Source organism: Grammomys surdaster, unplaced genomic scaffold (genome assembly GCF_004785775.1).
Source record: "Grammomys surdaster isolate TR1022 unplaced genomic scaffold, NIH_TR_1.0 205, whole genome shotgun sequence".
Lineage (NCBI taxonomy): Eukaryota > Metazoa > Chordata > Mammalia > Rodentia > Muridae > Grammomys > Grammomys surdaster.
Genome location: NW_021604650.1, coordinates 2,198,546 through 2,218,897, shown reverse-complemented (window position 1 = coordinate 2,218,897; position 20,352 = coordinate 2,198,546). Strand labels below are relative to the sequence as shown.

The 20,352-nt window shown below is 52.4% G+C and overlaps 1 protein-coding gene across 7 annotated transcripts; it reads right to left on the bottom strand.

Annotated features, from left to right (window-relative positions):
* Ehbp1l1 (EH domain binding protein 1 like 1) lies at nucleotides 1–18,717 on the bottom strand. 7 transcript variants are annotated; one of them, XM_028770942.1, is made up of 20 exons: nucleotides 18,351–18,705; nucleotides 15,378–15,435; nucleotides 15,074–15,169; nucleotides 14,344–14,397; nucleotides 14,065–14,243; nucleotides 13,844–13,986; nucleotides 13,208–13,276; nucleotides 12,963–13,125; nucleotides 12,096–12,810; nucleotides 10,023–10,205; nucleotides 9,383–9,540; nucleotides 9,245–9,293; nucleotides 7,926–8,624; nucleotides 3,114–3,183; nucleotides 2,955–3,010; nucleotides 2,736–2,859; nucleotides 2,386–2,485; nucleotides 709–782; nucleotides 513–627; nucleotides 1–381 (listed from the first exon to the last, which is right to left on the bottom strand). In XM_028770942.1, exons 1-20 carry the CDS (start codon nucleotides 18,452–18,454, stop codon nucleotides 282–284), a joined length of 3,309 nt encoding a protein of 1,102 aa, XP_028626775.1. In that variant the 5' UTR covers nucleotides 18,455–18,705; the 3' UTR covers nucleotides 1–281. The 7 variants fall into 7 exon arrangements, 6 of the variants coding, with proteins under 6 accessions (XP_028626775.1, XP_028626774.1, XP_028626776.1 ...); XM_028770941.1 differs by having other exon boundaries at nucleotides 10,023–12,810; XM_028770943.1 differs by lacking the exon at nucleotides 10,023–10,205.
* Nucleotides 18,718–20,352: the final 1,635 nt, after the last annotated feature.

Sequence of the window (20,352 nt, the reverse complement as noted above, 5' to 3'; positions counted from 1 at the left end):
TTTGTTCTAGTCCAACTTTATTGCTCCCTCCAGAAGAAAAGCAGGACATGGGTGTCAGTCCCCACACCATCCCTTGTCTGGGATCCTGGCCACTGCCAAAACATTCACATACACTCGGATAAATAAATACTGCCTGGCAGGTTCACTGCTCCAGTCCGAGAGTCTGGTCAGTCTTGCTTCTGCCCGCTAAAGGAGCATAGGGGCCTGTCCTCTGCTGTGGAGGCTGGGGGAGTGGCATGGAGGATCCACAACCAGAGAAAGGGATGAACCGGACAGGAGGCTCAGCTCAGGGTGCAGCGTTCCCGCCTGCTGAGCTGCCGGCTCACCTTGCGACGTCGCTGTTCCAGGCCTCGTTCTAGGCGCTCATCTTCCTCCAGAGCACTGAGGATGAGGGGTTCAAGTTGGTTTCAAAGTTGGCCCTACTTACAAGCTCTGAGATTCCAGGCACAGCACTCCTGGAGTGCGCCCTGGGACCTCTCCAAAACCCAGGACCACCCAGGTTCCCCACTCACATCCGTTCCTTCTGGTCCAGGTCCCGGACCAGTTCATCCCTCTGGTTCACCAGAGACACCAGCTCCTCCAACAGGAGTTGCTCCCGGTGCTGCTGTGCAACTGTTTTCTGCCACTCTAAGAAACCAGGAGCTTAAGTCAAGAGGGTGCCTACCCTGCCCCTGTTCTACCTCTAGCTTTTGCTGTCCCATTTCCTACCTTCAATGGCCAGCATGGCCCGCAACTCGCGGCTCAGCAGTTCGAACCTCCGCTCCAAGTCCTGCTCCTCCATGCTGTCAGAGAAGTATGCCAGGTTAGACGTGAGACGCAAGCGCCCAGGATTGTGACCACTTCGTCTCTGTCAGTTTCCACAGAGGGCCAGGAGATCCTCAGTGTTCTGTGCCAAGGCCCATTCAGAGTTCCCTGTTGTTCCACGAGCCCTTCAGCTACCGTCTGGGTATGTATATTTCTCCCCACCCACACCCCTCTTCTATTAAAAAAAAAAAGGATTATTTAGAAGAAAAAAGTATGCTAACATTGTTCTGAGGAAATTATTCTAACTGCAAACAGGAAGCAAAGCTGACTCTGGTATGTAGGGTAGTAAAAACAAGAATGGAGAGAGGGACTTGCCACCCAACTTCTGAACCTGCTTGGCTTTCTCTTAGCTCATTTTCCTCACTGTAAAGCTAGAGTCAAAGTGGAGGGTCTGATTTCTCACTAAAGTGTACCAACCTAAGAAGTATATGCTTAGCCAGGCAGTGATGGTGCACGATTTTAAACCCAGCACTCAGAAGGCAGAGGCAGGCAGATCTTTGTGAGTTCAAGGTCAGCCTGGTCTACACAGAGAATTCCAGGACAGCCAGGACAACATATACACAGAAACCCTGTCTCAAACAAACAAACAAATTCTCCTTGGTACTGGAGATATGGCTCAGTGGTTAAGAGCACTGGCTTCTATTCCAGAGGACCTGAGTTCAATTCCTAACTTCCACATGGCAGCTCACAATTGTCTGTTACTCCAGTTCTAGAGGATCTGACACCCTCACACTACATACATAAAATAAAATTAAAATAAATTGTAAAAAAAAAAAAAAAAAAGGTGTGGGCTGGAGAAACAGTTCAGCAGTTAAGAGCACTGACTGCTCTTCCAGAGGTCCTGAGTTCAACTCCCAGCAACCACATGGTGGCTCATAACCATCTGTAATGGGATCTGATGCCCTCTTCTAGTGTGTCTGAAGACAGCTACCATGTTCTTGTATAAATAAAAATGAATAAATAATTTTAAAAAAAGACCCTGCCATCCTGGCCTACACACATTATAACATCAAACACACCAACAGAGATATGTTAATTAATAAACAGATTCTGGGCTTAAAAAAAGAAAGAAAGAAAAAGCAAACAGCTACAGTATACTCATATAAATAAATACATACATAGTCTTTTAAAAAAAGAAGTGTAGGGCTGGAGAGATGGCTCAGCGGTTAAGCGCTCTTCCAGAGCGGCTCTTCCAGAGGTCCTGGGTTCAATTCCCAGCAACCACATGATGGCTCACAACCATCTGTAAATGGATCTGATGCCCTCTTCTGATGTGTCTGAAGACAGCTACAATGTACTCATATACATAAAATAAATCTTTTTTTAAAAAAAGGAAGTGTATGCTTTTATATAGTAAGTTAAACAACACAAAATACTAATAAAATGACTTGAGCAAAATTTCTCCAAAAAAAAAAGAAAAGAAAAAAAAGAGAAAAATAAGAGAAAGAAGTGACTAGGTAACTCTAAAGTAAGCTAAGCTTCACTGCCTTCTAGGAAGTACTGAGCCAGCTGGTGGGCGGGGCCAGCCGGTGGGCGGGCCAGCAAAGGCCTGGCAGCAGGATGCTTAAAGTCCAGACTCACAGCAGCTGCAGCTGGTCCTGCCTCCGGATGAGCGCATTCTTCTTGTTGACCAGGGTGAACCATTCCTGGATCAGCACCTCCTCCTGCAGCCTGTTGGCACCTGAATCAGGCCAGGACAGTCACCAGAGATGCCTCCTGGCAGGGCAGAGCAGCTGGGGATCGGGGAAGGGGGCTTGTTTTCCTGTGGTATCTCAAAAGTCTGAGGTACATCCCACCAACAAACTTCTTCGGGCCACCAAAGGGACTCTAGCCGTGCCTCCTCCCAGCTCCTCCCAAGGTCAGGAACTGCTGCAGAGCTGGGCAGATCTAGGGAGGCAGTTGAGGAGCGAGCCCCAAAATGCCTATCCCACCTGATTCCATGAGGCTCCTGAGCTCCTTCTCCACCTCAGCGGCCCTCCCGTCTATCTGTCCCTGCTCCCGTTCCAAGGCTTGCAGCTCTGCGCACACGTACTGACTTGTGTCCTGGAACCGTTGCTGGAAGGGGGAGGAGGAAGGTAGAGGGCAGGTGAGCTCATCCCAGCCCTGCTCAGAAAGTACCACACCAGTTCTGCCCACGGAGCTCTCCTTACCAGGCTAGCCTCTTCCCCGGGGCTAGAGGATGACTCCTCAGTGGGAGGGTTCCCACCTGTAGACAAAAACCAGGATAGGTTCCTCCAGCTAGCAGAAGCCCCCAGGAAGCCCTCAGAAGGATCCATGAACATCGTGAACAGAGCTTCCAAACTACTTACTGGGTGGCGGCTGTGGGGCTGTGGCTGTAAGTGGGCCAGAGTCGAGGCTGGAGTCATGGTTTGGGCCTTCCTGTGGAAAGAGTCTAATGAGAGATGGGACTCTTTAGTTCCCATCAGCCCGTCACTGCAGATAACCAAAGACTCATACACAGCAGAGCAAGGATCTTTGGTCCAGCTGCTTCTCCAGTCCCACAAGCACCTCCTTCAGGATAAAGGGTTTCCTCAAGGAAAGGCCATGCCTTTACTCCCATCCCAGGGCCTGGGCCTGGGGCCACCCAGCTCTCTACCTCCAAATGCTCCTTTGGGAGTACTGAGTTGATAGTTCTTTTAGGGTAAGTCAGTAGCAAAGACTGAGGAAGACACAGCAGGGACCCTTTCTTTCCACTCTTTCTCATTCCTTCAAAGAGCACGCTCAGATCACCTGGCTCTTGCCGTGTAGCGGGGGGCCTCCATCATTGCTAGTGTCCCTGCAGCGACAGAACTGCCTCCGCAGGAGCTAGGCTACCCTGAGTCAGTATCTACCTTCTGGCCAGAAGGGGGCGCCCTCCTACCTGCTAGGATCCCATACCTAGAGCCTGCAACGCTCTATGCAGGAACTAAAGAATTTTATCCTGGAAAGGCTAAGTCTGGCCCCCATTGCATTCCATCCCCTGTTACTAGGGTCCAATTATTTAAAAAAAATAGTCTACATTTATTTATTTTATGGTATGAGTGTTTTTTTCCTGCATGTATGTATGTGTGGTGTACTGGTGCCCGGTATTTGCAGAGGTCAGGAGGGGGTGTCAGATGGCCTGAAGATCTCTTGAAAATTGGAGTTATGAACCACCATGTGGGTGCTGGGAACTAAACTCAGGTCCTCTGCAAGAGCAGCCAGTGCTCTTAACCCCTAAGCCTACTGGGGCCTAACTTTTAACTAACAGTCTGGCTCCTTGGACAATACTCTTAGCCACTCTCTTGGCTCAGAGGTGTGAAACCTAAAGGAGTTGGCCAACTGTTCACACCAATGTGTGCCATCAGACAAGTCTTTTTTGTTTGTTTGTTTGTTTGGTTTTTCGAGACAGGGTTTCTCTGTGTAGCCCTGGCTGTCCTGGAACTCACTCTGTAGACCAGGCTAGCCTCGAACTCTCAAACTCAGAAATCTGCCTCCCAAGTGCTGGGATTAAAGGCGTGCGCCACCACCGCCCGGCCATCAGACAAGTCTTGCTGGCTCAGGTGCTATCCTGTCTGGACTGGGATGTGGTAGTATCACCTGCCACTGTCATTCACATCCATCTCAAGCTGAGAGGCCTTCCCAAAACATCCACTCATGATGTAGCTCTGTAGCTCTCTCCATGGGTGAGTCATGTCAGCCCCCAGTCTCAGTGCTCAGGCCTGGGAAGCCACAGCCTCAATTCCCTTACCACCACGAGGCCCACCACCCTCTGGCCACAGCAATGGACTTTCAGTTCCCTAAAAAGCTTCCTGGATCTGAAACCACTCTCCAGCTGAGTTGTTCCAAACCAACTAGACCTTCCTGGCCCAGCTTGGACCCCTCCTGCAACAGGGCCCTCACATGTCCCTCCACACCTCTGCCTCTCTTCCTAGCCTTCTAGTGGCGCCACCACTACCCGGCTATCCACCTAGCATATTAAAACACTTTTAAATATTTATTTTTAATCATGTGTGTGTGTGCATGTGTGCATGTCACACGTATGTGGATACCCTTAAAGACCAGAGGCATTAGGTAACCTGGAACCAGAGTCACAGGCTGTTGTGAACTCATTCCCTGTCTTGTAGGCTGGCAACTGAACTTGGGTCCTCTGGAGGCCAACACTCACTCTAACCACTAGGCCATCCCTCAAGTCCTGGGTTATTTTTATTTTTAAAATCACATGTATGTGCACAGGTGTCCTTGGAAGCCAGAAACTGTGATATCTGGAGCTGGGGTTACAGGTTTACAGCTGGGAGCCATTGCCTATGGGTACTGGAAACCAAACTCAGATCCTTTGTAAGAGGAATTTTTGCTCTTAACCCTGCGCCATCTTGCCAAGAGACTGACCCTTTAGCTAGCCTAGGGTCCATCACATAGGGTACACCAACTATAGGCTCTAACTACCAAGCACTCTTGGCTCTCCAGGAACCACTGAGGCAGCAATGAATCTCACTCCGCAGACAAGAAAATAGGAAGCCAGAAATGAAGTTGCCACAGAACTTGATCTATGGCCAGGATTGTCTAACTTTAAAATTTGTTCCCAGCCTGTCGGTTGTGGCACATACCTTCAGTCTCAGCACTCAGAAGGCAGAGACAGGCAGATCTCTAGAGTTTGAGGCCGACCTGGTCTACAGAGTGAGTTCTAGGGCAGCCCTGGATATCCACAAAGAAATCCTGTCTCAGGGAAAGAGAACAAACCAAAATCAAGTAAACAAAAAAGCCAACTTGTTCTCAAGCCTGGACACACTGCCCCACTGGGCTTGATAGGGATAGATCCCAGCCCTGACGTAGGGCTCCAGTCAGGCATCTAGGGAAACATTTAGCTCACAATTTTAACACCACACAATGTGGCTTCGTGTCACTTTGCAAAGGGTTTTCACAATTTTGATCTTATCCTCTAGGGAAAAGGACTCCTCCCCATCCCCCAGGGGGTGGGGCTAGCAGAGGGCAACAATGATCACCGCAGGTTCAAAACCCAAGTTCACAGCAATGGCAGCAACACAACCCTTTGCCCTGGTTCTTCATCTCCCTCAACTCACTATCTCCACCCTTAAAAGGCAGGAGTCATGGCTTCCTGTAAGGAACTCTGTGGAAAGCCAGGTAATCGTGCAGATGGCCCACCTGGCTGAGTAGGCCGAGTAGGAGGTTGAGGACGCAAAGGCCAGCCACATTTGTGCTTACTCACTTATTCCCTGGTGGGAATTCCAAAGCTTCTTCTTCGTGTCTGACCCAAATTCCTCTTTCTACACTTTCCTTGCTGGGCTGCCCTAAAAGCACCCGTTTCTCATGCAGCTGCTTCTACCCCACCTCAGCCCAAGGTGCCTGGGTTCATCCTACTCCAGGCCTTGGGAAGCTTCCAAGGGTTGGGTCAGGCTGAACAACCTCCTAAAACTGTAGGGGCAAAGTCGGCCAATGAGAAAGGCTCCTCTGTCCCACTGACCAAATATCTCGAGTGAAGCAAAGGGCCTGGCTTAGAAATACCAGCTGTGGGACTCTGCCCCAGAAGGGTAAACCCGCCCCTTTGTGATTTAAAGAGCCACTGACCTACATTAGCCAGCTGGGCTAGAAGTCCCACCTCCACCTCCTCCTGCAGGAAATGCCTTTTTACTTCTCTTTCCCAGGTTCCCACATCTCTGGACCTTCCCTTGAGGCTTCTCTTCTCCAGCTACCTCACTGCCATCTGGGAACTTCATGAACATGACTGTCAGGTCCCTAAATGTCCTGAGGTCGCCCTTTTGCATGTGTGGGTCTCTTCATTTGAGAACATTGCCTTCCTGTTTTCTTTTCTCTCTCTCTCTTCTCTTTTCCCTCTCTTCTCTCTCTCTCTCTCTCTCTCTCTCTCTCTCTCTCTCTCTCTCTCTCGTTTTGTTATCCTGTATGTTATGTATGTGTGTGTTGTATGCTTGTGTGTGCATTTGTGCATGTGTTTGTGTGTGTGTTGACCAGTTGTCTTCCTCCATCACACTCTACTGTGCGTGCGTCCTTCCTTCCTTCCTTCCTTCCTTCCTTCCTTCCTTCCTTCCTTCCTTCGATTTATTTGTGCTGGTGGAGTAGGTAGTATGGCACAAGACATGGGTGACAGTCAGAGGACAACTTGTTCATGCAGCCCCCCACTTTATTTTTTGAGACAGCATCTCTCACTGAACCTGGAGCCCGGACTGGTACAGGTTGTTCATGGCATTGGAGATCCAAACTGAGGTCCTGGTGCTTGTGCTGCAAACACTTTACCTGCTAACACCCACACCCACACCTAGCCTGGCGTGGTTTGTTTTGTTTTGAAATGGCTTGAACTCCTGATCTTTCTGCTTCTCTTCCACCAAGCCCAGCATTTTGTTGTTATACAGTGACACTGTTGAAACCAGGACCTCTTGGGCAACCGCTCTACCCCTGGGCTGTTTCCTTGGTCCTCTGTTTTTCAGTGTGCAGTGGCTCCTTCTACTGTCACCCTCAGATTAAAAGCCTGTAGCCAGAGTTCATCTTGAGTCCCTGAGCTTCCTGTAGTACCTTCTCTCCTTTAGCACACTGCAGTGTGTGTGTGTGTGTGTGTGTAAGAGAGAGAGAGACAGAAACACAGAGAGACAGAGACAGAGAGAGGCAACCTGAACACTCCCAGACAAGAAGTCCAACCTCCTAACTCTCATTAAGCCTCAGGAGTTAAATATTCTACTCAGAGAATCCAGAGGCCGGAGGGAGCTCCAGAGGCCACTAGAGTTCAGTATCCCTGCCCCTAGCCATAGTTGCTAGGTGACGCCCAAGGCCACACAGAGAGAAAGAAAAGGCTCAAAAGGCCAGTACTAAACTTGGAGCTTTCTGCGAACTTCCACCATGTTTCTACAAACTGAGGTACCAAATGTTAGAAACTGCACACATATACAAAACTGGCAACACAGTCTAGGCGTTCTGGGCCTGTGGGCTTTCTCTCCTGATAGGAAGCTCAATACGATGCTAGGGGGCCCTTCCACAGCACCAGGGTCCACCTGATGGAAGTTACAACCCAGCATCCATCAGAGTGGTTTCTCTTAAGTTGCCACTCCTGTATTTGCTTTGACACTGGGGCTGGTCAGGACCGACTTCTGAAAGCTCCCCGCCATCCTATACTGCAGCAGGGTAGGGGTACTCACCACAGCCCCAGGTCCTGCAGGCCCTGCTCCAACTGCAGCTCCAGAGTCCTGGTCATCCACAGAGAAGGAGTTGCTATTCCTCAGCCTGGATCGCCTCTTCTTTAGCAAATCCGCATCACGTACGTGGGAGAAAGAGCCATGTGCTCTGGGTGGAGGTACTGGTCCAGCCTCCCCATTGACAGAGGACCGTCTCAGTCTCACACCACTCATACCACCCGGGGCCCCCACTCCGTTCACCAGCCCCTCTGCGGCGATCACAGGGGATGTGGACGACCTGGCTCTAGGGCCGTCGGAGGGTGCCTCTTGGGGCATTGCTTCCTGGGAAACCTCGGCCTCCCCATCTTTAGAGGAGCAGCCCAGGTCCGTGTCCCTGGAGGCCACCTTGGGTATTGCCCCAGTCCCGCGGTTCACAGCCTCCTTGGGCTCCGTGGGCGCTTCAGCCCCACGCTCCCGTAGCCGCTGCGCCAGGTCTCCTGCGTCCAGGCAGTCTGGCAGGCTCGGCTGGGCGTTACCCACACGATATGTGCCAGAGCCACCGCCGCCCTCCAGTTGCACCAGCTGCAGCTCCTGCCCAGTGCAGAAGGCACGGATCTGGCACAGGTATGTCATGACGATAAGCTTGTCAGGTACGGACAGAAGCACCATGTCCGCTGGCTCGAGCAGCCGAGACACACCCAGGGCAGCGAAGCCATCAAAAGCCTAGAAAGGGTATACTCTGGTCAGAAGTGGCATCAATCCAGCAACCCTCCATACCTAAGCCAGACCAGGGGGTCCCAGAGACTCTTGAGCCAGGATTTGCTTAGCAACGCCTTCGCCTTCCAGTAGAGGGAAATCTGACATCAAGGCCCGCCCTCACTGTTACCTAGCAACTATACATCGCCCACCCAGTTACCAAAGGACGATTTTCAAAAAAAGTAAAGAAAAGAAAAGAAAAAAATTCCAGGGTAAACATGCTTTTAAATTTAAAACACCAAACTAGCCGGTCGGTGGTGGCGCACGCCTTTAATCCCAGCACTTGGGAGGCAGAGGCAGGTGGATTTCTGAGTTCGAGGCCAGCCTGGTCTACAGAGTGAGTTCCAGGACAGCCAGGGCTATACAGAGAAACCCTGTCTCGAAAAACCAAACCAAACCAAACAAAACAAAACAAAACAAAACAAAACAAACTAAATTAGGGCAAACAAACAATTTAATAACCAAAAAGAGTTTACAGTTTCTAAAAGCCAGGCCAGTGCCCTGGACCTCAGACTCCAATTCTCAGGCTGGTAGCTTGAATCTCTAGCTAGATATTGTCTCTAGCCACGGCTTCCCCCTCATCTCACCTGCTTGTTGTTCTGTTTGATGTTGAGTGGGTCTAGTGAGAAGTAGTCGCTGTAGAGAGAGAGCGCTGATCAGAAATGGATGGCACTGATGTCCCAGCAGGCTCACTCCCCATCCATCCACACACCCTGGCAGCTCACATCTTGTCTGGGTAGAATCGATGTAAAATAGCACAGAAGGCCAGGCCATTGCGCCAGGATGTGGTGAAATTGGTGATGCAGACACCACGGTAGCCATTGGTGACCTCTTGGCACCACTCCAACAGGGACTGGCTGGAGCTGACCAGGGCAGGTGGTGCCTGGGGACAAAGGTTGGCTTAGAAGACTTATTCTGATGACTTATGTCCTCTGTCCTTTGGGGGAAGCTCAGGCCTGGCATAATACCACCCCAGCTCTGAGCTTATAGGGGTCACCAGAGACTACTGACCAGAGCACAGGGGCCAGGCAAAAGGGTTTCCAGCTTAGGGTAGTGGAGTTATCTGCCAAGGTGACCTAAAACGTCAGTGGCACCCAGGCAAGGTCAGAGGTCACTAGCAGCCACACCTCAAAGCCAGCTCAGAATATCAGCTTAGGGGTATGCAGTTCCATGCAGCCCAGTGGGGTGGGAGGGCCAGGGCATCCTGGGGGAGGAGGGATGATGGACCATCTTGAAGCTGAACCCCCCTACTCTCCAAAAACTCCCTCATCTCAGTCCACCAGGTGGGTCCATGCAGAGCCACTGTTCAATCAGCCCCAGGTTAGTGGGAGAAGCAGACTGGCACCCAGTGTCCCCCAACCCTACCTGGCTGCCCGGCAGCCTCCTGTCCTCTTCAGGTTCCTCTGGGGAAGAGGCCCCTGAGGGCTTGGATACCCCAGCCCCTGACTCGTCGGCCACTTGTGCCTTATTCAGGCTGGCCTCCTCAAGACTTTCATCAGCTTCTTTCCCCTTCATGGTTCCCAAGACCCCAGATTCTGCTTCCTGGGCCTCAAAAATATCAGATTTATTCTCTGAAGACTTAAACCCCTCCATCTTTGCTTCAGGTTGTCCCAAAGTCCAAGATTTGACTTCTATCCCCAAAACTTCAGTTTCTGGCTCTTGTACCCTGGATACATCTGACACAACTTCCTTGGCCCCAGAAGGCCCTTGCTTAGTCGTGGCAATGTCTAAGGCCTCATATTTAAGAGCTCCCCAAGATCCAGGCTTCTGGACCCCCAAAGCGTCAGTCTTTACCTTCCCAGACTCCAGAACTATAGTTTCTGTCTGTTTGGCCCTCAGTGCCTCAGCCTGTGGACTGGAGATCCCAGAACTCTCTAGTTCTACTTCTTGGGCCCTAGCTGTCTTTGCTTCTGTCTTTTGGGCTTCTAACAGCTCAGCGTCTGCTTTCTCAGCCTCTCCTTGAAGAAGCCCTGAGTCCCTTACTTCTGCCTCCTGGGCGTCCAGAATCTCAGACTTTATTGTTTTAGCTTCTAGTTCTGGGATCCCTGAGCCCTTCTGGGTCCCAAATAACTCAGAATTCACTGTCTCTACCTCTGTGGTCTCCCAAATCTCCATTTTTCTTTCCTGGGTCCCCAGTATCTTAGACTCTTCCATCTTAGCTTCCAACTCTAGAACTCCTGAACCCTCAGATGAGATTTCCTGGGTTTTTAGTATTTCAGCCTCTCCTCCTCTAACTTCTGTCTGTGATCTCCCAGTGCCTCCCACCTCTGTCTTCTGGGCCCCTACGATCTTAGATTCTGGTATCTCGGCCACTATTCTCAGTGCCACAGAACTCCCAGATAGCTCCTTGGCCTCTAGTGTCTCAGCTTCTTCAGCTTCTACCTCTGGAACTTCTGAAGAGCCAGCCTCCTCTTCCAAGACCCTGGCTACCTCAGTTCCTATTCTCAGCACCTTCCAAATCGCTGGTGCTCTCTCTGGTGTCCCTAAGATCTCGGCTTCTGCTGTCCCAGTATCTACCTCTGGAACCCTTAAATGTCCTTCCTCTGTCTCCAGGGGCCTGTCAATCTTGGATTCTGGTATCTCAGCTTCTATCAAAAATACTCCATGACTTGCTGATATCTCCTGGGTCCCCAGTATAGCATCTTCTGCTGTCTCTATCACTGAAACATCTGTCTCCTGGTCCCCTATTATTCTAGATTGCATCTGTAGGGGTCCTGAGCCCTCAAATGCTATTTTGTGGATCCCCAATGTCTCAGTTCCTGCTGTTTCAGTCTCTATTCTTGGAATCCTCCAAATCCCCACCTCTGTCTCCTGCATCCCCAATTTATCAGACTCTGCCATCTCCTCTTCCACTGCTGGGGCCTGCAAATCTTCAGCTGCTACCTTCTGGGACTCCAGTATTCCAGCCTCTGCCTCCCCAGCCTCTGTCTTCTGGGTTCCCAATGTCTCAGCTTGAATCTTCAGCATACTAGCCCCACTATCTGCTACCCCCTGGGATTCTAATACTTTAGTTTCTGCTGTCACTGTTTTGGTATCTGGAACTGTAGAACCCCCAACTTCTGTTTTCTGGATCACAAATTCCCTAGGCTCCCTTATCTCAGCCCCTGTCCTCAGCATCTCCAGAACCACAATCTCTTTATCCTGGGTCCTCAACACCTCAGACTCTGCTGTACCAGTAGCCTCTGAATCCAGGACCTCTGATCTTGCTGCTTCTGACTCTTGGGGCTCCAATAATATTTCAGGTTCTGCTGTGCCCGTCTCCGTATCTGGGGACTCTGGTTTCCTAGCGTCTGTCTTTGGTGTCCTCGTGACCTCCCAAGGCACCCACTCAGCCTCTGCTTCTAGAACCCTTGGCTCTCCAACTTCTGCTTCCTGGGCCCTCTGACCTCTAAATACCACCCCCTGGCCAACCGCTGGGACTCCCTGAAAGCAGCTCACCTGGGGCCCAGCACTTGCTGCTCCAGCAGAGGGGCCCTGCTCCAGGCCTGTCCACCCAGTAGCAGGGACTTTACCCCTCACCTCTGCACTTCCTTTGTCCTGGCCTGCAGGCCTGGCATCCCTGAGGTCCCCTAGATGCTCTTCAGGCTCAGCTGGAGGTGGGTTCAGGTCACTGGGAGCCTCTTCTTGGGTCCTAACCCCCATCCTCCTCTGAACACTCCTAGGAGGGGCCTCAGGAGTTTCCCCGAGTCTTCCTTTGGGCATTAGCCCTGTAGCCTCTGGTCCCTCTGTGGCTCTATGTTGTACCTTTGACTTCTGCTCAGCATCTACTTGATGAAGTTTAGAGCTCTCTCCAGCCTCGCCAGCTGTGGTGTATAACTTCTTAGTGTTCTTCTCTCTATTTCCTGCCCCACTAGCCCCTGGCCTGTCCTCAGTGTCCCCCTCTTCAACGTTGGATCTTTGTCCTCCCAGAGAATCTTTGGAGCCTCTGACCTCAGTGTCTGGTTCTGACCTGGCTCCATGGGCCTCTGTCCCTTCCTGAGAGCTTATCTGACCCTGGGTCTCCCCAGAAGAACCCATTCCTGTTAAAGAATCCTCTGAGGTATTGGGGACCTCATCCCCACCACAGGGAACTGGGGACAAGGGTGCATCAGAGCCTTTCCGGAGCCGAGGGGCTGGGGTGGGGACCATGTTCTGGCCTGGCTGCCCAGTGGACCTGAGGAAAGAGCAGAAACAAATGTTGCAGGCTTTCCTTTAGGACCCGCGCTCAGCCCTGCACCACCTTTCAGAATGTTATAGCAGTAGAGAGAAGGGTGGAGACTGGGGTGTGTGCATCTGCTTCTAACATCAATGGAGCTGATTCCTTACCTTGTCTCTGGTGGGGATGGTGGGGGCCTTGGGGTTTCAGGCCCCACCTGGCCCCCGGCTATAGCAGCTGGTTCTGATCCCTGGCCCCGGAAGGCCCTGGCCGGGGGCTCAGGGGCACTCACAGGGGCAGGGCTGGTGTCTTCAGCACCAGAGGGTCTGGCAGCTAGGAGAAAAGGGAGAGGACACTGAGGACTGCATTGTGACATAGGTCCAGTCCCCAACCCCAGTCCCAGGCCAAGTCTCACCTGCCTGCTGGGGCTGTAGGTGGCCTTCATTATCTTCCTCACAAAGTGTCTTCAGCTCTCGAGACAGATCTGAAGGAGGGATCCATTGGAGGGGTATCATCAGGCCAAAGCAGGACTCTACAGTTTGGCCCCAACCCTGACCCCAACTAGAGTTCAGGGCCTACCTGGGAAACGTCCCAGTCTCAGGGCACAGCCCCGGCCTTGAAGAAGAGGCAGGCCCACAGATGCAGAAGGAGAAAGAGTGAGAAAGAACCACAAAAATGAAGAACAAAAGGCTTTAAGGAGGAGAGGGAAGAAAGGCAGATTGGGCAGGGGTAGGAGACCAGACAGAGCCCATGTCATGTGACCCAGCTTCTCAGGTCTGGTAGGGACCAAAAGAACATCCACCTAGAGATGAGATGGCTAGGAACATGGGGTGACACTGTGGACCCATACTGCAAGATTCTGTTTAAGACTGATGTACCCACAGAACCAGGACCAAGCTAGGACAATCAGAGCTGCCGGGCAGTATGGAGCACCTGTCACTGGGCATGCGCCAGCTAGCCCTGCCCCAGAGCAGCCAGCACTTGGGACCCAGGAATGCTACATCCATCTTGGGTCCTGGCAGTCTCAGCCCATAGGTGACTGTGAGCCCACCTGACTGGGGGCCTCGAGCCCGGACTTCATGAGCCCCGGGGCCATTAGCTTCCTCCTCATCACTCTCAGCAAAGTCGTCCAAGTTCCCCACGTCGCTTGGCTTCACACTCATGAGGCTGGCCAGACTCTGCATGTCATCATCCCTGCGAGTTTGAGATCATGAGTGAAGGCTGCGGTCAGAGGTCGAGCCAGGGAGGACAGGACGACAGGTGGACACTCACGTGGCACGGCCTTCACGCAGCAGCACTCCAGAAAGGGTGAGGCTCAGCTCAGCATGCACCACCTTCACAGATTTGGGCTTCAGCCGCAGTCTAAGTGGAACCTGAGCAGGCACGGGCCCTGCATGGTGGGCCAGGTTCACATCCACTGTGGCCAGTACCTTCCGCTGTCCTTTGGACTCCTGTGGGCCGGGGTCGGGGGAATGGGAAGACAGAGGAAGAATCATCAGTTGTTGTCCTGAGGCCCCTGAGATCACAGGTCCAACCTACCCAGATACTCACATTTTCAATAATAAAAGTCCATTCTTTGGTTTCATACTGGTCCACATGAGGGTCCTGGAGAGGGGAGTACCCATGATCAGAAAGCTGCACTGGCTGGGGCTGGGGCGTGGCATCATACCTACTGTTCCCTCCTGGGATGCACTCTGGCTTCTCTCTCTCTCTCTCTCTCTCTCTCTCTCTCTCTCTCTCTCTCTTTCTCTCTCTCTCTCTCTCTCTCTCTCTCTCTCTCTCTCCCTCCCTCCCTCTCTCCCTCCCTCCCTCTCTCTCTCTGTATCATCTCCTTTTTCTTCTTTTTTAAATACTTATTTTTCTTTTATGTGTATGGGTGTTTTGCCTGCATGTGTGACTGTGCACCACATTTGTGTATTGTCCCTAAAGGACAGAAGAGGGTGCTGGATCCCCCCTGGAACTGGAGTCACAGATGGTTATTAGCTGCCATGTGGGTGCTAGGAATGGAACCCAGATTCTTTGGAAGAGCAACCAGGACTCTTAACTGCTAAGCCATCTCTCTGGTCCTCGTACTCTTGCTTCTGATCCCAGGTGACTTTCTTACTAGAGATTGGGTAAATAATGTCCCCTCAAGACCACTTCAGCCACTTGCAATAACCTCACAAAATCTCTAGTTCCCCCATTTGGTTCTGCAGGGTGCCCCATGGCTACCCAGCATCACCATGGCTACCCAGCATCACCATTGCCTACGCCTGTCCGTGTCTGTGCCCTAGGAACTCACCCTGTACAAGGTCACTGAGATGTCCACGTTCTCAGGAACCATCCACACGACGGTGCCACGGTATGGGTTCTGGATGCCAGGCTGCCAGCTGTGGGCCTGCAAGAGGCAGTAGAGCCCTCCCGAGTCTAACTCTTCCCCAGCACCACCATGCCCTTATCTTCTCTCCCCTCATCTTCCTTTCTCCCTGTAGACACCAATATGGCTGGAACCTGATCACACTCCCCCATCACCTCCCATCTACCTTCTCCTTGGCCCGTCTTTGACTCCATCCCAACCTGAACGCCCAGTTGCCAATCTTTCTCACCTTGGAGCAGATACGTCGGTTCCGCCGCGTCCATACCACCACCAGCTTGTCGGGCTGCCTGCAGGATAGGGAAGCACCGCTTAGCCAGGCGCAATCCAGCTTCCCCGTTTTCCCTCCCTCTTTTCTCTAGCTCCTTGGGGGGCGGGGGTCTCCCCCTAGTCCTCTTCCCACAGAGAGGGCATGGGCAGCTTCTTATCTAGGGCCACAGGGTGTAGGTGGAGCTGCTCATATAGGGTGGGGCAGGGACCAAAGGGCAAAGGCCTGGACAGTGGAGATTGGAACATCATGGCCCAGCGGGGCCTATGAAAAAGACAGTGACAGAAAGGGATAGGCACATGCACACATGAACACACACAGAAACACGAGGAGACAAAGTCTCAGTGGTAAAGAAGTCCATTTGTTCAGAAATACTTGTGGAGAGCTTCTAGAAGCTCAGCCCTGTTCTGAGGGTAAAGCAAAGAAGAATGACTCAGAGCTTGAAGACAAGGAAGGTAGAAGAAAAGTATAGGCAAGAAGGAAAATAAGTCTGTCTGGCTGGTACAGATCTTTAATCCTAGCACTTGGGAGGCAGATGAAGGCAGGTCTTTAAGTTCAAGGGCAGCCTGGTCTATATAGCAAATTCCAGGACTGCCAGAGCAATATGGTAAAACCCTGTCTCAAAACAAAAACGAAACAAAACAAAAATGAACAAATGTGCTGGAGAGACAGCTCAACGGTTAAGAGCATTGACTGCTCTTCCACAGGTCCTGAGTTCAATTCCCAACAACCACATAGTGGCTCACAACCGTCTCTAATGGGATCTGATGCCTTCTTCTGGTGTGTCTGAAGTCAGCTATAGTGTACTCACATAAATAAAATGAATAAATCTTTTTAAAAAGTGTGTGTGTGTGTATGTTTGTGTGTTTAGGGGGCTGTAAAAGAGCCTGCCTGGGATCTCTTTGAGGCTGGGTATCTGAGCAGAGGCAGGAGTGGAGGAGGTGGCTTTTTGTGCAGGCTCTAGATGGAGGAACTGTTCAAGTGCAAGGATCTGAGGGTAGGGGAGCGGCAGAGACAGACTGACAATAAAAGGGAGGAGTGAGGCCAGAGAAGCGAAGAGTCAGCTTGCCATTAGACACTCCCCATCCACAGAGGGTATCCTGTGGCCAGTCCTTCGCTGCACTCAGTGGCCCCAGGTAGGGACTGGCAGGGCTCCTACTTCCTCAAATCCAGGGCCACTGACCTCCACTCTAAAGGGATGATGGCAATGGGGCCCCAGGAAAGTCTGAAGAGACTGCTAGGCAGTGACAGCTAAGCTGAACATCAAGCATGTGCTGCAAAGGCTTGGGGCAGGCAGCCATGTGTGGCAGAGATGTACAAGGAGAGAACGGCACAGGCCCTGACAAGGCACTGACCCATGCTGGGCCCTGAGGAGCCCTGGCGAGGCCTTGACCCGTGCTGGGTCCTGAGGACGGGGCCTCTTTGGGTTAGTGTCTGATCTCTGCCTAGGAAGGTAGGGTTGGTCAAGGAGAGGATCAGGCAAAGGCAACGTGAGAGATCTCTGCCTGTTTCCAGCCCCACAGCTGGATGCTGAGGTCTCCCCAGCTCACTCTCATGCTAGAGGCTGAGGCAGGACAAGCTGCTTACTGCTGTTAACGCTTGAGGTTTCTGAGACACAGAGAAGTAGGCTAGATAAGGTCACACAGCTGAGTCTAGAGTCCTCTGACCCAGAAGTAAGCAACCATCCCCAGGCTCCAAAACCACAGGCAATGGCCCAGTGAAGCCTTCCCAGAAAAGGGAAACAGCAAGGGTGCCTAGGGAGGGTGTGGCCTGGTTGGGCAGCCTGACTCAGGCCGGCACGCCTTCTTGAGAAGCCATGACCTAGGCAGGGGCCAGCTTCCTGTCCTGGGCTCCTGGCTAAGAAACCCAGCAGGCCTTACCCATGTTGCTTGTGACTCAGCCCACTGACACTGTCTGTACAGTCTGTCTGCTCACGAGAACCATGCCCAGAGTCCCTCTGGCCTCACCCAGAATGCTGGGGCAAGAGCCAGAGGCCAGAGTTCAAGTGCCAGCTCTGCTGTGTTACCCCAATAGTTCTTATTCTCCCTCACCCCTTACTGTATAAAGGGCCTCCCAGTATGCTCAGCACATGCAAGGCCAGAGATTAATGGTGACTACCCCAAAGACCCCAGCCTCTGCTCCTTTGCCTCCCTTTAGACCCCATGGTTCCGGTTTACCCCAGCTCTTCCCCCTTGGGAGTCTATATTTAGCCCCGCCTGGCCTGTGAGGCCCCCACAGCTGTGCCCTAATCCAGCCAAGGGAAGCTGACACCAGTGAGCACATATATTTAGGGTGTGACGCAGGGGCCTGGGCAGCTGCCCAGTGGGGGCATGTGAGTCAGATGCCCCCAGGGCCCTTTGACAGTCCAAGACAAGACCTGTACTCTCTTGCATATTGTCCTCTCACCTAACTCTCTTTCCCTCCACAGACCCTCTCCTGAACCCACCACCTCCTAGGACCTCAGGCCCCTTTAAGTCTCTCTCCACCTCCCTCCTCATCCCCCCAAGCTCAGTTTCCCCTTTTAAGGACATTGTGGAGACATCACCAGCCTCTGGGACCCATTCTGGCTGAAGGGGGAGGGGCAGAAAAAGAGAAGGCCACATCTTCACTGTGAACTGGACTAAGAACCAGCCAAAGCCACCTGGAAACCTAAAAACTTGCTCTGTTTCCCACTGCCACCCTGGACCACTGTTCTTGGCTTGAGAGCGTCTCCCTCAGTCCTGGCCACAGCTGATTTAAATTCGGGCACAGGCATAGATTCTCCTGCAGCCTCTGAGTCTTTCCCCGCCACAAGTACTTAGTGCCTGGAATACCTAGGATGAGAACCCCTTTAGCCGTTAGACTTGGGGGGATTTTTTTTCCAGGTTCACATGGGTCAAGCTAAGTTGAGTCCCACATCAGTCTTAGGGGACTCCCTCAGGCCCCGCTTCTACTCACCATTTCTTGGTGCACTCCAGCACCAGTTCATGGTAACACGCCACAAACTGGAACTTGGCGGCCCTCTTGCCCACCCGCTGCAGACGCTTCCACACTGAAGTCATGGTCCGAGAAGCTCTCCCCGATCTCTTCTCAGGCTCGGGACTCCCGCTTGCCCACCACTTCTGGCTCTGTCAGGGTCCCCATGGTCTCTGGAGTTCTTTTCTTTGTCGCCCGATCTGTCCGTCCCGTCCTTGTAGATACGTCTGAGGTTCGGACCTAGGTTGTGCTTGCTGGGGTGGCCGCCGAGGTCCGCCTGATGGGCTGGCTGAGTCTGCGGGGCCGTCGCGGCGCGTCGAGCTGGTCGGAGCTCCGAGTTGCGAGAGCGCGCCGTTTCCTGGAGCCGCACCCCCACCCCCACCCCCGCGTCCGAAGGCGGGCGGGGCTGCAGCGCGGGGCGGAGCGACCCTGCTTCCGGGACCTAGCGTCCGGACCGGGACACCCGGGTACCCGGTTTTGGGGGTGGTGGGAGGAATGAATTCCGATGGCAAAGCCGGTTTGGTGGGCGCCCGCGAGCCGGATGGGGTTGGGGGGACGTGTGAGCTCCGAGAGGTGACAGCCCTCAACTTGGTGCTGCCCTCCAAAAGAGCTGCCTCGGCCGTCTCCCTTCCTGCCTGCAAGCTTGTGGTACTGGTTGGTACCCCATTTCCCAAGCTTGTAAAGTAGAGACCTAGAAAGGAAAAGAACCATCCACTGAGCCAGAGTTAACGGTCCGTAGCTCTGGGATGGAAGATTCTTGTTAACACCCATGTCTTAACCGGAGAAGAAAAATGCAGAGTCTGGGAACCAGCCTTGGTGTCTCCAAACCTGACTTCTCAGATGGTGCAAGAGAAAATAATCCTCACTTCTCACAAGCGGTGAAAGGTTCAAACACTAGTTTTTAATAAAGAGTGACACAGTGAACAAAACACTAACACTCTGAGCCTCAGTTTTGAAGTCTGTTAAATGGGGCCAATTACAGTTCCATCTTTTATGATCATTGAAGTTTGAAGCCTGAGAAAGCGGTTAGCTTAGGGCTGGGCTGATTTTGCCATGTCTCATTAAATGCAATCCGTTATCAGAATTAGAGAAAATATGTACATGGGTGTTTTCCCTCCTCCCCTGGGAAGTCCCTGGGGCGTTAGCTGTTCTGTTAACGCCTAGATTAGACTCCTTATCACTCACCCATCCAATTCGCACTGTAATGAGCCTTGCAAGGTGTTTTATATCCAGTTAGAGATGGCCTGGAGCAACACATCAGTGTGTTCTCTCCCTGCCCAGTGCCTGATTTGGTTAGGATGTCTGGTCTTCAGGAGTGCTAGCCTGTCGGCATCTTCAACAGGCAAGTGACTATGGTAGGGGTAGGGATGAGGACGCTCGGGAGCAACTTTGAGACTGAGCAGGCTTCTTCCTGTGGACTGAACACCAGGTTTTGTCTATCCTATTGGTGCGGTCCTCTGCTTCCTCTGTAAGGAAGCACTGTATGTACAAGCCTACAGGTCCTTCGTGCTGAAGCGGGGTGGGAGGGGAGAGAAGGACTGGGTGGTCTGAGACTGCAACAGAGGTGCCTGAGCCCCTGAGTCTTTAGAAACGATGCTCTGAGCCCTGCTGTCATTTCCCTTCCTTCCAAGGCTTGTCTACAAACTGAAACTTGTTTACTCCTTTCGGCCTCCACGCCTCTCCTTCCCACCAGCCCCTACAACTTATGGGGCACGCACTCCAAGGCTCTTCTCGGACCTTTCCCTATTCATGGGGATAGGCCCCTGGGTCAGCCAGCTCCGGCCCACCCATTTCCTGTGCCAACTCCGCCCAGCACTGGAGGTGGAAAGTTTCTCTCAAGATGGGCGGCTCCTTCCTTCCCAGAAGGCTCAAAGCAAGGCGGAAGGGCAAGCTGGGTTCCAAAACTTAGAGCCCAAGGGGAAGAGACTTGACCCCCTTCATATTGCTGCAGGGCCAGGCTCCCGCGGACTGGAATGTTTCCAAC